Genomic DNA, 15,045 nt, shown 5'->3' with positions numbered 1-15,045 from the left:
AGCAGCCAGTGGCCACATCACAACAAAGCAATTTCTAGGAAAACCCTACAGCTGGATCAACGGAGAAATTTTGTGATGCAAAGTATTTTATCTGTCAGAAATTAGTTGGGACTATTCATGCAAACATACCCTAGGAATTCTATTATTTCCCATATGATTTAGTTTAAGCCAGAATTTGCTGGCTGAAGAGTTGCTATTTTAATTTGTCTTTTAATGTGTCATTGTATGGTTTTAAGTTGTTTGTTTTTAAAATTGTGTACATCACCTGGGAACCCTTGTGGATGAAGAGTGGTTTATAAATTTTAGGAATGAATGAATGAATGAATAAATAAATAAATATTCAACAGACAAGAATAACAAGTGGTAGGCAACCTTGTGCCTCCAGATGTTTTGGATGATAAATCCCATCAGCCCCAGCCAGCATAGCCAATAGAGTTGTAGTCCAAAACACCTGAAGGGTCCTGGGCTGCCTACCCCTGGAACAGACTTTCAGTTCTACTTAGAGCTAGCACCAAAATTTGGAATGGAGGGTTTCGGAAATAAACTCCCCTGGTTTGGAAAATACCGAGCCATTATGAGCTGAACTGAAGTTTTCTTGTGAATGCAATCCTGAAGAATCTAAACTTGACACTTGTTTTCAATACAGCCCCCCATGATAGCTTTGACTGATGTCTTCCACGCAAAAGCATTCCACCTGCAATATATTCCTGGGAAATGCTCCACATACAATGCCTTTTTTGTGGGACTGAAATATGGTAACCTGACTCACTGCTGTGAATCACAAAGGACTAAGCTATGGTTCAGACATTTACCTGGCAACAACAGGCTTTGTGTTGTGGAGGAATAGTACAGGTGCCCTTCCCCTCTGTCATGAAGCTTAAGTTGTATATGTTGTGGATGCCTTACACAAAGGTCTGACATATGGTCATCCCAATTGCACAGTTCTTTATCTTTTAAAAGTGGCAGGGGAAGGAGGAGATCAGACGAATGAGGCATCTTACAGTATATGTACTGATCTCCCCACAGATTGCCTGCATCATACCTTACTTTAGGTCTGTGGTAGAGCAGTCCATGCCATTACACCGTCACAGGATGTCTGAGACAGGCTTAAGATTACCACCATTCCCCTTAATAACCAGGCTACAGGCAGAAATTCAACAGGTGCCATTCCCTTCCCCACCATGTGAGGGAAACTGCTACCTGATGAATTGTGCCAATCTTTGCAGCCCTAGATAGGACTTCTTCCAATACTACAACACAGGTCTTTACATCCCTCCTGGAAATTTTACAGCTTTGACAATGGTGGCAGCCTATGAGAAGTGCTGTAACTAAATGGAAACCTGGAACTTTCAAACTGTCTGCTTTAAGACTAGGTGATTCATGGTGACATTCTCAAGACAGAAATCACAAACAACGGTGTTATATTTTGTATTGGGAGCAACTGATGTTTAAAACAGTATTCTAACTATAAAAATGTGCAAGTGATAGGACCCTGGGTGCATACCTTTCCAGAGAGGTATGTTTTGGTAGCTGTTACAGGATGTATTCAAAGATTATGCAGGGGAACCACAGAGAGCTTTTGCTACAAGAATGTTTTAAAGCAGCCATTAACTCATTTATAAAGAGCTTGTTGGATGAATTTCTGTGCACCATTCTAATGCTTGAAGGTGAAACAAACAAACAGAAAATTTGTTTTAGCTTGGCCCTACCGTATTGTACAATTCCTCTAGTCTGGAGATGGTGAGAAAACGGTGCATGCTTACTCCATTCTCTATGAGCAATTTCACAAAATCCACTCTGTCCAATACCAGGGCATCCAACATTGCTTGTTCAAGGGACCCCACCTACAAAGGAAACAACCTAGTCAGATTGTCCTCATGATCATTTGGAAGAAGGTGTTCAGATGAAAACCTAGCTTTAGCACTGAAAGGGTATGGAACTGTTTTGCACCTTCATTGGCGTGCTAACAGCAGATTCCAACATAACATTTCACGATTATGTAATGACTTTACAGTAAAATTCTGGGATATTCTGAGAAAATAAAATGGTGGCTGCCACAAGTGGTTACTGAAATCACCTCTGTTTCTGGTAAAACATGTTATAAAGAAAGAAAAAGACAGAGAGAAAAATATAAAGAAAGGAGAAGATAGAGAGAAAAAGAAAATGAGTATGAATAATAAAATGTGTTTTTTAAAGAACAAATGAAGCATAAAACAGCTGATTTTTATGACTGTCTTACAAGACAAATGAGATCTTTAATAACAAAAAATGAAGTAATGAAGCAAAAAAAAAAAGTTTTTCATAATCATATAAACCTCTTGTCTCCTCTAAGTCATTTTTTTTCTAAACTAAAATGCCCCCCATACTTTAGCCTTTCCTTGCAGGTAGGGTGCTCCAAAGCCCTTGATGTGAATCCCTTTCCTCAGCTGGTGGAAAGGGAAGAGCTGCAAATCAGGCCTCACCACCACCACCACCTCCAGGAAGGCCTAGCACCACCTGCTGTTGCCTGGCCAGCCCCGCTCTGCACCCCTGTTGCAGTGGGAGAGTGGCTAACGGGGCTTCCTGGAGCAGCCGCCTGCCCAATCTCTTGCTCAGTCTTCTCTCTGAGTAGGCCCTTCTTGCTTCAGTTCCTCATCTCCTTTGCCCTTTTTCTCAAACCACCACTAACACTCTTTCAGGCTCCTGTCTATCAGTCCATTTATGAATCGGCATCCTTCCTTTAGTCATCCTTTTTCTTCCCTCACAGAAGCTGGGCTGGAAACTGTGTAGTTCTCTGAGCAACTGAGCATTCTGTGTCAACTCTGGATGGCTTTCCATGCATCTGATGATGTAGACCCTGATCCACAAAAGCTTGCGCCATAATAAATTTATTAGTCTTTAAGGTGCCTCAACAACTCTGTTGTTTTTACAAAGCAAGATATATTCCTGACCTACTATGCTTTACTTTAAAGAGGCCTCTAGATGGCAACATTTCCTTTAAGAAGACTAATAGGCCATCCTTTCAATAAGCGCAGTGTTAAAAAACCTGTTAGCCTTTGATTCAATAATTTGGAAATCCCCTTTTAAAAATGTTGGAGGTTTTTTCACTCAATGGAAAATGATATTAGTAGCGGTGTAAATACTGTACCGGCCACTGTTGCCCATAAATAAAAATCTGGCTGCGAGCGATGTCTACTCTGTTCCAAGCTAATGCCAGGCTCAGTTGATCTGGAGCAGAGGCATTTGCTCCTGTACAAAGAAACAGAGAAGAATAAACACACTTTATTAAATACAATCAGTTGTGAAACAAATACTCAGGGGATGTGTGTAGAAAGCAGATACACAATGCTGCAAGAATGCAAGGATGTTTGTATTATTCTGCAATAGCACCTTTTGTGTAGCGGCACCGCAGTTGGGGAACTCTGTCCCCAAGGAGGTTAGGCCAGCCTCCTCCTCCATGTCCTTTAGATGGCTGGTGAAGACAATATTGTTCCACCAAGCTTTTAATAGTTAACGCTGCCCTCTGTTTTTATCTAGGGATGTGCATCGGATTTGGGTGAAACTCAAAACCCAAGCAGAATTGGGCTGCTTTGTTCTGGTTCTGTTGCTTCCAGAAGTGAAGTGGGCTTTCCTCTAAAGCCAACAGAACCGATGCTGGAGCCTAATGCAGCTTCATTATTGACTTGTGTTGGGGAGACAAGGGAGACATTGAAGCTATGTCTCCTACAAATAGTGTCTTTTAATTTTGTTTCTCTAAATGTTGATTATGAGGGGGGGGAGGTGTGCAGCTGAGTGACTCTAGTGTGCACCGCAGTGTCAGCTTGGACCCCAATTTGGTATTTCAGAAAACAGCCCAATTCGGCTTGGACCGAGATTTGGAGTCCATCCACCTCAACTTGGCCAAATCCAAGGTTCAGAAATCCAAGGCTCCAGTTTCAATTCTGCTGGCTTCAGAGGGAAGCCTGCTTCACCCTGGAAAGCAACAGAACCAGGCCAAAGTGGCCAAATTCAGCTTGGGCTTCAGGCTTCATCTGCATCTGATGTACGTCCATAGTGTACACCTCTGTTTTTATCATCACTTGCTGGCTTTGAAATATGTTTTGTTTTGTTTTTGGTATTTTAATGTATTTTATTCATTGTGTTTTTATTGTACATTGGCTTGAGCTCTCACTGAGTGGAGGGGCAATCAAAAATATTCCAAATAAAATAATAATAATAATAATAATAATAATAATAATAGTGTTTGTATGATTCTCTCTGTGCATTTCAAATTTAACTAAATTATTATTATTTTTTTCATAAATCAGGACTCTTAACATTTCCCTGATGACTTTGGAAGGCTAAAATTAGTAATGATAAGCCATATTAGGACAAATTAGTAATTAATAACTTAAATCTCATTTTCTTTCTAACCTTAGTTAGATGGGGCTTACATATGCTCATCTGGGAAGGAAAACATAGCACCCTTTCTCATAAATAGGGACCAGCACGAGCAGTAGCTCTGACTTGGGGGTTCAGTGAAGAAGCATTTGTACTAGCCAGTGCTGCCTGTTGGATTGGAGTAGAGTGAGAAGCAATAGCCTTGGAAATCCTGTTTTCTCTATCCAACCTTTCCTATGGCACAAAACGTAAGACAGACCAATGAAAGCTGTAGGAAATAGCTTCCTCCTTTTTAAAAATTAAAAACCACATTATGTGCAATCGATGGAGACTGACTCTCATTGTATGCCTCTTCCTGGCCATCATCCAACCCTTTCCCCTTCACTACCAGAGTTTCCTTAAAAAAAACATGGTTGTGAGCAGTTCTACCCATGCACTTAGACACCTCACTAATTTTGTTTGCTAGCATAAGCAAAAAGTTTGGATCACAGAATTTGGCTACGCCATGACCCTGGACATTGGCAACTTCCTCTCAAGGCTTGCTTCACTTTTTTCAACATAATGCTTAAAACTTATTGGAAGGTGCTTATGTGCATGGTTGTAACTGCTCACTGTCAGCAGTTACAAACTAAACCCATGCCCTGGTTCTGCAGTTCCAGGAAAAAGAAGCCTATGGGAAATATATCAAGATTATTTCAGGTCACTGAGGGATCAAAAACTGAAATTAAATGAAAGGAAGCAAGAGTGTTGATGTGGATACAGTATCAGTCACTGTACTGTAATGAGACTATGCCAAATATCCTGCATTTCTAAAGCAATTATATTTCTTCAGTGGGCTGTATAAAAAGTTTGGATTGCCATGCCACACAGCATGTGATTTCATACCATCACACACTTCAAAACAACAACAGTCATGCAGTTAAAAAATCAAATCAACAAACCTTGAGAGAAATAAAGGGGAAAAACCTCTAAAGGGGTACCCAAATTAGCCTGCTGCAGCTTTAGCTGAGTTAAATGACCATGAAATGTACAAAGTGCAGTCTGGGACAATTCTATGTAATTCCTAACCTCAAAAACCTATCTTGTATATATTTAAGCTTGACATGGTATTTCATGGTCATTTGGCTCCACTGTTTATTCTTCCCCCACTCTATAGCCCTCTTCGTGTGTATATACACACGTGCTTTCCAATTGAGGATAACACTTCATACATCTGATGTAGTGGATTTTAGTCTACAAAAGCATATGCCATAATAAATCTGTTAGTCTTCAAGGTGCCACAATACACTGTTATAAATGGGGGAAATGTACTGAAAAATATCTGCAGATTAAATCACTAACTACAACTAAGAAATCCCTCTAAATACTTCATATATTTGAAAGGACTTCTCTAGAGCTCCAGATCAAGTAGCTACATTGATCTCCCCTCCTCAGATCTCTGTATTCTAAAAAGAACACTTTGAGCCATTAAGGGAGCAATCCTATGGCCTCTAGGCAGTGGCTAGACGGCCATAGGATATCTTATTTTCTGGGAACCCACATCAGAGCCCGTGCTCCAAGGTCGGTTCCTGGAGAACTGACCTCCCCCCACTTCCATGCTGCCTCGGAGGCAGTGTAGAACAGCTCCATTCTCCGCGCTTGCAAGAGGAGTGCAGAACGGCCGAAAAGGGGCATTCCGGGAGGCTTTCTGGGGTGGGGAGGGAGGAAATGCCTGTACGACACATCCAATGTGTCGTACAGCAGTCTCCTCCCCCACTCAGCCCTCCTGCAGCTAGACAGCCGCAATCGGCTGACTAGCCAGAAATGCAGGGCAGGAAAAGCGTGGGGGGAACGATCCACTCCGTGCTTCTCCTGCTCTGCATTGGATAGGCGGTTGCCTCCGAGATTGGAGGCTGCCGCCTATCTGAATAGGATTGCGCCCTAAATTAATTTACAGTTAGCCTTAACATAGATGCCACTACTGTGGTGCCTATAATAACTTCTAGCGGCATTCTAACAAATTTATCAGGGGTTTGGGATTAACATCTGTGAATGGACATTTGAATATGCAAATTATGTGAAAGAAAAAAATGATGTCCTCTATAGGTATTAATCAGAAGCTGGTTATCTATATAAAAAATAGCTGCTAAAGTGGTGGGAAAAATAATTATCATGTGCTAATAGGGTACAGGTATCTTTATTTTATTATTTGGTGCACTACTCTAATTTATGATCTGGTGGTTAGATCTAGCAGGATTTTACAGATATCATCTCTACATTATTTTGCCTCTTCATATTCAAATTAGTCAATCAGCTGTAATTTCTATTGGGCAGGAGGCTCTTTGATATCTTGTTTTATGTTCCCTTTAGATTTCAAGGGGAATGAAACCTGATCAAGGCAGAAAAATCGTTCTGAAAGTTATCACGTGGTTTCTGTGTTGTTGCTAGGATACCCCCTCCATTTGTCTATCTGAGTTAGAAGGCTGCCTTTTCTATTCTGTGACTCTCGGGTGGATTTACATCATACCACTGTTACATCAGAGCAAAGCAAAATCTCTGTTGCTTCATGTTTCTATTAAGTATCCAGGCACTATGGATGCATGTTAGTCTGATCTCTGGCTTACTCCACAATACATTTACAATTTTTAACAACCAATTTGGTTGATGACACACACAATGGAGGAGAAAATCCTACCCCTGCAAAGGCAAGGAATAAATAGTAGTCCTGGGCATTCATATTATTCAGATATGCGGAATCCAAATTATTTTTGTCTAGGATAAAAGGTGGAAAATATAGCCATAAGCTTGACCCTTTGCCATTTATAGCAAATTCTTCCTGTCTTGTCCAGTATCCTTGGGTTGGATCCAAGATCTCCCTTTCGTAGGCTGAAGAGCTCCACTCATAGAAGGTGTCTCTACCCAATTTGGTGAGATTCCCCCCTCCTCCTTGCACTACAGGTCACCCCATTCAGCCCGGTCCCCTGAGCCTTTGTGTAGCATTTTCAGGGACTGTAGGGCTGCTGTAGGGGTGGGGAGTTCCACTTCTGTAAGCCCAGTTGCATGCACCTAAATCTGGATCCAACCCAGTAAGCACATGTATAAGTGTGGTATACAGTATCCACTTGGAAATTCTATTTCTACCTGTAGGATAGGCCAAAAAAACAAAAAGAGAAGGTACTATTTAAAGAGCTCCTACCACCAAACTCGCAGACCCACTCTGTTAAGGTGCGGGGAGAGGGCTTGACTTCTTTGCTGCTCCAACCAGTTTTACAGAATTTGCAACTGCTCACCTCTCAGTGAAACATAATATGCTAAGCTAATTCCTGCATTTTAGTTTCAAAGCAAACGTACAATCATTTCATGGTTGACACTTGTTGTCCTATGCGTTAGAGGATGGGAGCAGCATCACTCAGTGGCTGGAGGACAGATGCTGTCAGAGCATGAGTTATGTCACATTTACAAGCTAGAAAGAACACAGTGGCATCAGGCTCAGGTAAGCTTAGCAATATGCTTCAGTGAACACAGCAATGGATTAGGTAGCAAGAACGGAAATTAGCATGCATCATCCAATATGCTCCTTCCAAGAGTTCAGCAACAGTTCAGACAGTGACCTGGTTCACACCACATGACAGCCCACCATAGCTTAATTTACCCACGGGGGCTGCTGCATTGTGATGGGCATCGCTGGGTGCCCAGCTTGCTGTGGCTTGTCGTGTCGTGCGAACCCAGGCAGCAATATTTGTTTGAGGGTTAGATAATGCGACGGCCCCGTGAGCAAATTAAGCTACGGTGGGCTGTGCTGGCGTGCAAACAGTTGGGTACAGCATTCTCCCCACTACACACATAATATTATGAAAGAAGGATACAAAGTCTCACATTACACATTAAATGAAGTTCTGCATTGTTCTTGTTTTTTAAAAGCTCAAATCAACCTTAGCAGGCTGTGAGTCTGGGTGGAAGAAGGGTGGCAGAAAGAAAGAGGTTGCTTTGGGTTGCCCTGGGCCAGGAGAGCAGGAGGGAAGCATACTCTCTGGCTTTGGCCATCAGTGAGGGGACTGTGGCCACTGGGAGGCAGCACCTCTTGCTTCCCAGGAATGACATCATCAAGCCAAGGTAGACACCACCTTGGTCCATCCATCGGCCAGAGAAGGAGTCATTGCAGAGAGCTTGCTTCTCCCTCCCTGCCAGAAAGAAGATCACTCTGCTCCAATTTACAGTTGTCCTGGGACTGCAGAAATAAGGGGAAAGAATGCTCCAGTCCTATCCATTGGCATAAGAACAAGAGCCTAGTTCAAGAAGGAGCACCAGCAAGGAAAGATCAGCCTGGCCCAAAGTGCATTTAAATGTCGACTTATAGCTCGTCACCCACATTCTGGTCTGGCCTTGAAAAACCACTCTCCCTCCTCTTCCTTTTCTCTCCACTCCTCTTTCCTTGTGTGTCTAGTCATTTTAGTTTGTAAGCTTGATGGCAGGGCCTCTCTCTCTCTCTCTCTCTCTCTAATTGATGTGAAACAATTGGGAAACAATAATTGTCTGAACAGCAGGATGAAAATGCAGTAAATAAATAAATAAAACCCTTTCCCATCTGATCATTTTCAGCTAAAAATACTCTCTAAGCTGTTGTTTTTTTTAACCTTCAGAGGAAAGATACAGGCGAAAAAGTGGTTTGGGAGGGTGATGAACAGAGGGGAAAATGTTAATCAGTCCTCCATCCCCACTCACCCACCCAACTTCAGCCTGATTAGGCTGATTTTGGCCTACAAGAAACGCACAGCAGCAAAAACAACAACATGAAAGTCCATCTGTTGGTTGAATGCAAGAGATACCAGATTCAGGCATTTGTAGTACAAATCACAGTGGATTGCTATTAGCTTTCTTGTCACATATTATTATCTACAAAAGATGATCTACAACTGCACAAAGTCTCTTGCTCTTTCTGCCTCTGCTTTAAAAGACAGGAAAAATAAAATAGCTGTATACTGCAGCTAGAAGATTACTTGCCACACTGTCTTGTGAATGCCTATTTTCAATACACCAATGGAATGCCTGAAACAACAGAAGGAACTATGGCTTTTCTCACTTCCCATTGCTCAAACAGTTGGTACTTCAGAGCAGCCTTCATAGGGCTGAGAAAATATTATAGGGCTCAAAACCAAGCACATGGGCGGTACCAGGTTGGCAGTAATTTCAGTCCAGAGCCCCTAATTCCAAATCCCAAACAGGGGCTTTCTAATGGTCCTTGCACATACACTCCCTAAGGCCAGACAACAATGGTTTCAGTCCAAACCCTAGCAAGTGGGTTTGACTTACATTTTGGATATTTTGAACAGCAAACTGTCCATGGACAACCAGGGAGAGCTGCTTTGCACAACAGAACTGTCTGACTCACAGCAGTATCAACCATGTGCTGTCATGAAGTCTACACAATGAAAACTGATAATCTGATCTGAGGTTTCTCGACCTTTTCAGGGTAAAACAATATAGCACTGAAATTATTATTTTAAATATGCTACCTTTTTTTAGTGGCTGTTTAAATAACCTAGGGCTGGAACAGGCAAGATCACACTCACAAATTTTTTTCCGTGTGAGCTGGCTCTTCTGACGAAAGAGAACTCTCTCAAAATAAGAATTAGAATATAGTTATTTCTCTTCTAGTAATTTCATAGCTAGAAGTGAGCCATTCTGGAGGGGCTAAATAGCTGAAGGTAAGTTCAGTTTAAAGAACAGTTTCTGATGTCTTGAGAAAATAATTAATATTGTTTCTCAGTATGCTTCAGCAGAATGAGATCAGCAATGCACAAAGGTAGCAATGTTACACCTAGAAAATAAGCCACTTTTTGAGATAATAAAATATATTGTTGATGGAAATTATGAAGTATTTTAAGAGAGTGAAGGCTTTTCCATTTATTGGAACAAGGAGAAGCAGTTTAGAAGTTTGGTAGTCATTTCAACAAGCCTTGCTATAGTAAAAGAACATTGTGAACTGGCAGATAATAGAATACATGATCTGTTCCCCATGTTTGTTACATGAAAAAACTGTACTTTGTATGTAAGGATAAAAATATAAGGGTTGGTGTTGAACGATGTTATGGAAGGTATGTAGGGATCTCAATTCTGAATGTATTCTTTATACATCTGAAATGAATTTAATTATCTGTAACCTACTGAGTCAAATCAATAGCTACAGAATGCAAATCTTTCACTAACATAGTGCAATATAGTTACATTCAAAATTTGAATACTGAACTGATTTGGAAGTGGGAGATAGATAGATAGATAGATAGATAGATAGAATTTGCCCCCTTTCATATATTGCTGATTATACACAAATATCCAAATGTTAATGCTACATAGACTTAAAAGGTTTTCCAGAAACATTATCATATAGTAAGAACAACTGCAAAAGAAGTACCAACTCAGGTCCTTAGCTGGTAGTTGTGAGCTAACCAACACATTTTTAAGCACAAATATAAGCCACAATTTTATGGAATATAAGGGCAGCATCCTACAGGGCATAACCATTAATGTAAATTATGTTGCGCTAGCATAAACTATTCTAGCATAGCACCTATAGCATTAGCTGGTGTGCTGATTTCTCAAGGAAACTGGCACACTAGCTAACGCTATTGGTGCTGTGCTAGAGTAGTTTACACCAGCGCAACATAATTTACATTAGCTGTGGGTGCTGGATACTGCCCTAAGTATTTTGACAACACAACAGAAGAGACAGTGGAGTGGCTGTTGCAGACTGTATATTCGATACATTTGATAGGAAAACTATGGGCGCAATCCATCCTTTCCAACTTGTATAGCTTTGCAATGTGTGTGCAGAAAATGGGATCAAGTCCACTACTATTTCTTGATATTCTTACAAATGTTTGGCCAACAAAGATGGGGAAACATTTTTTTTAAAAGGAGTTCTTAAAATCAATGCACACATATGAAGTCATAGAACAATGTGGTCTGCAGAAAAAAGAAGCCAACATTTTAAGTAACATCTCATAAGTCTCTCAGAATCTGAATAGTTATATTCTTGTTCATTTATGTTTTCATCTGACACAAACTGTACTGTGGATAAAAGAGGACAAAGACCGAAGCTTGAAAACAGGAACTATATAGTATACTTTGATGAATAGTTTGGTTTTCAAACAGAGATACTCAACCCTTATCGTATTCTCACTCCTTATTCTCTGTGAAGGAAAAGAAGCTTGTGACAATGGAGAATTTAGAAGAGCATTAACTCTCTCATGACTATTTGATAATTAAAATTTGCCACCAGGATATTGGGCGGGTTCACATGATTGGAGGGGGAAAATAAGCCATTGTGGCGTGCTGGTTGCAAGAGGGGTGGAACCCGCTTGTGCTGGTTGCGAGCTACCCATCACTAGAACAAGCCATGGGTCTGGGCTGGTTTGTAAACCACCCCCGCTGGGTTTGGACATCACAACAAGCATCACCTGGCAATGGTAATTATGGTAATTAGACAACACGCAACTGCACACGTGTTGCTTATTTTCCATCCCTGATCATGTGAACTCAGTCACTGTATGGCACAGAAATGATAAATGCAGGACTGCAATATATGTGAGAGACAGAGAAATTATCATGGGGTAGCTGTAAAGAAACCTTTATTACCTTTTAGCAAGGCTGTCAAGATGGCCAGATCAATGTCCTGGTGTCCTTCTGATCCCATGCGAAACACTGTAATCTGAAGTGCAAAAAAGAAAAGAAAAAAAGTGGTATTATTCAGCAAGAAAGGGAAGATAGTGCATAGCACTCTGCAATAGAACCAAAGCAGTCTTGAAGCTTCAGAACTGAACCAGAAATTCTATATGGAAGGTATACAAACTATAGTGTTGTGCACAATTAACAGAGATTCCTCTCCTTGGCAACAATTAGAAACAGTGCATTGGGTTGCAGAAAACCATGAATAGGGCTGTGAAAATATCATCATGATTTAAATCAATTGTTGGCTGTGTGGAACTGAGATAATTCAGCACCACTGTCTATCCATTCCAATGTGGTGACACTCTAACGGTGGATGTTTTCAGTAAAAGCATCTTTTTAATGTTTTATTTCAAAACTTGAATAAAAAACTAAACTAAAACTCTAACAGATAAGATGGCTAAAACATATAACTGCATGGTATTGAAAGACCAGGGGGAAAAATTACCAGGTAAATGTTCTTCTGACATTATCGCATAAATTAATATAGGCCAAATATCTCTTAACTCTGCCACAGTTAAAGCCACAGCACCAATCTTTTATTCAGAGGCTGGTAACCCTGCAAACCCAGGATAATTATCTAGTTGGCCAGAGGAGTGAAATATGGAGATTATATGCCAGTATCCATTTCTGTAGCGGGTAGCAGATACCTAGGATTAAGCCTGTTAACGTAGGATCAACAGTGTTTCCATGGGAACCGGGCTGATATTATTTTCTGCTGTGCCACCAAGGAAGTACAACAGCTTAACATGATTTTCTAGATACACAAACAAAAGTAATGGCCTCTAAAAACAAACCCTATATTCTTTATCAATGGCTTTTTTGAGCTAGGGAAATTTTTGTGAATGCCTGAAACAGATATGTATTGTTCGGCCTTTTGGATATGCAGAACTCAGTGATGACAGACATATTATGCACAGGCTGCATCTAAAAAGATAAGATCTTTGAGCAGGCAAGTTTCATTATAAAACATATTGTTGTTCTGTTAAAAATAAAGCAAAACCAAAAACCTTTATTTTTGCAATAGGGGTTAAGGGTATGAAATCTATACCATACTATAACTGAAAAGGAAAAAAGGACATAAAATGCATTAATAGAGTACAAAAATGAATTACGGACAGCAGAACCAGGGGTGTGTCACCTTTTATATGTGCAAGCTGACAATCTGAGATGAATGTTGCAAAGGGCCCAAAACAGATATGCAGAAATAAAGGCTGCCAGAATTCACCACTGCAGGGGTAGGCAACATGATGCTTTCAAAACATGATATGTTTTGAACGACAACTCCCATAATCCCTGACCACTGGCAATGCTGGCTCAAGCTGAAGGGAATTGTAGTCCAAACCCTTGGGAAGGTACCAGGTTGCCTAGCCCTTTGTATCTCTGAGTTTTAGATATTAACAAAACGTGACTGAGAGCACAATTTGAAGGGACTGATGTTCTATATACAGAGGGCTCCATGAGAGTGTCAACATTCAGATATAAATGTCAATATTCACCAAACTGTGGACATTCACTGCAGCATATATGCAGTGAGGGAAAATGGATAACCTTGTTTCCCAAATCTTTTATCATAGACAATTGGACATTCCTTCACAGGAAAACAACACTTCTACACTTGTAAAACGTATGTTACTAGTCAGATATTGGGATCATATAGATCTCCAACTGACACATACTTTTTCTTTTTTCATTTTTTTTAATGAGATGTATTTGAAAAGGATTCAAACTAAATGTGAAAATTGAATTTGTATTATAGTACAAGGGTACAGCTACACAGGAATTATATCTGGTGTCTATAACAATTGTCAGTGTTAATTCCCACAAGGTCTAACAGACGTCTGGCTATTTTACTCATGCACCACTTCTTTAAACTGGAAACCACTGGGAAATATGAATTTAAAAAGTACTAAATAGTTAAGACTTTTATCTTTACTTAAATATTGGCATTGTAGAATCCCACCAGCAACTGACTGTGGGGGCGAGGGGGAACAAGGCCTGGGTAAAACTTCAGTGGGATCAAAGAGGGTCCCAAAACAGTGTGAAGCCTCCAGCCCACCAGCCTTGATATTTCCTGAATATTTGTAAGGAAAAAAACCAGTGGGCAATGGAGGGAGCAATCCTATGGCTGCTAGACAGTGGCAGCCATAGGATATCTGGTTTTCTGGGAACCGACCTCCGCCCACTTCTGCACTGCCTCGGAGGCAGCGCTGAACAGCCCCATGCTTGCAAGAGGAGCACGGAGCAGCTGAAAATGGGCGTTCGGGGTGGTGGTGGCGTCCAGGGCGGGGAGGGCGGAAATGCCTGTATGACACATCCTATGTGTCATACAGCAGCCTCCTCCGCCGCTCCATCCCCCTGTGGCTAGACAGCTGCAATCAGCTGTCTAGCCGAAAATGCAGGGCAGGAGGAGCGCGGAGGGAACAATCCCCTCCATGCTTCTCCTGCCCTGCATTGGATAGGCGGTCGCCTCCAATTTCGGAGGGGGCCACCTATCTGAATAGGATTGCGCCCTTAATGTAATAATTCTTTTTATAAGACTAGATTTCTTAAACAAGGAGGGGAAAAGAAGGGAGGAAGCAAGACAAACCTGCCATTTCAAGTGTATCTCTAAATTCAATAAAAACAGAAAGGGAGGGAGTCCAATAAATCAGTTATACACAGATGAGTGATGAAAGTCTCCCAGGTCTGCTGTTACATTGTACTGGGCTGGAATGCAAATGTAGGCCTCTGTCACTATTCCTGGTTGTAGCATTGCTGTTGGATCAACACTGTCTAAGGGTAAAAAAACCCCTATCTCTGTCGTCTACTTCAGCGCAAAACTATAGGTGGCACTAAATGTATCACCTGGAAACAAATTAGATTTTTAAAAAATAGTGCGTGTGTCTGTGCGTGGGGGGGAATCGGTGCAACAGCATGTAGGGAGGGGAAGTCTTCTCTCCCCAGCCACGATTCCAAGGAAAATTCTCCCCTGTGGTGCTA

General features: G+C 41.1%; 1 protein-coding gene across 2 annotated transcripts in view; it reads right to left on the bottom strand.

Moving 5' to 3' along the window:
* The window catches only part of TRPM3 (transient receptor potential cation channel subfamily M member 3), a 502,221-nt gene that overhangs the window by 62,483 nt on the left and 424,693 nt on the right, over nt 1–15,045 (bottom strand). For both annotated transcript variants that reach the window (XM_084832121.1, XM_084832122.1), the window contains exons 9-11: nt 11,974–12,046; nt 3,128–3,228; nt 1,710–1,844 (exon numbers count right to left, since the gene is read on the bottom strand). In XM_084832121.1, coding sequence (XP_084688247.1) covers nt 1,710–1,844; nt 3,128–3,228; nt 11,974–12,046 — 309 coding nt within the window. The remainder of the gene's footprint in view (nt 1–1,709; nt 1,845–3,127; nt 3,229–11,973; nt 12,047–15,045) is intronic.

The sequence above is a fragment of the Heloderma suspectum genome, chromosome 2 (genome assembly GCF_057233095.1).
Source record: "Heloderma suspectum isolate Gila_16-S chromosome 2, 16-S_ref, whole genome shotgun sequence".
In the NCBI taxonomy this organism is placed as follows: Eukaryota; Metazoa; Chordata; class Lepidosauria; order Squamata; family Helodermatidae; genus Heloderma; species Heloderma suspectum.
Note: the sequence above shows the minus strand (reverse complement) of the source record. Positions and strands in the feature narration are given on the sequence as shown.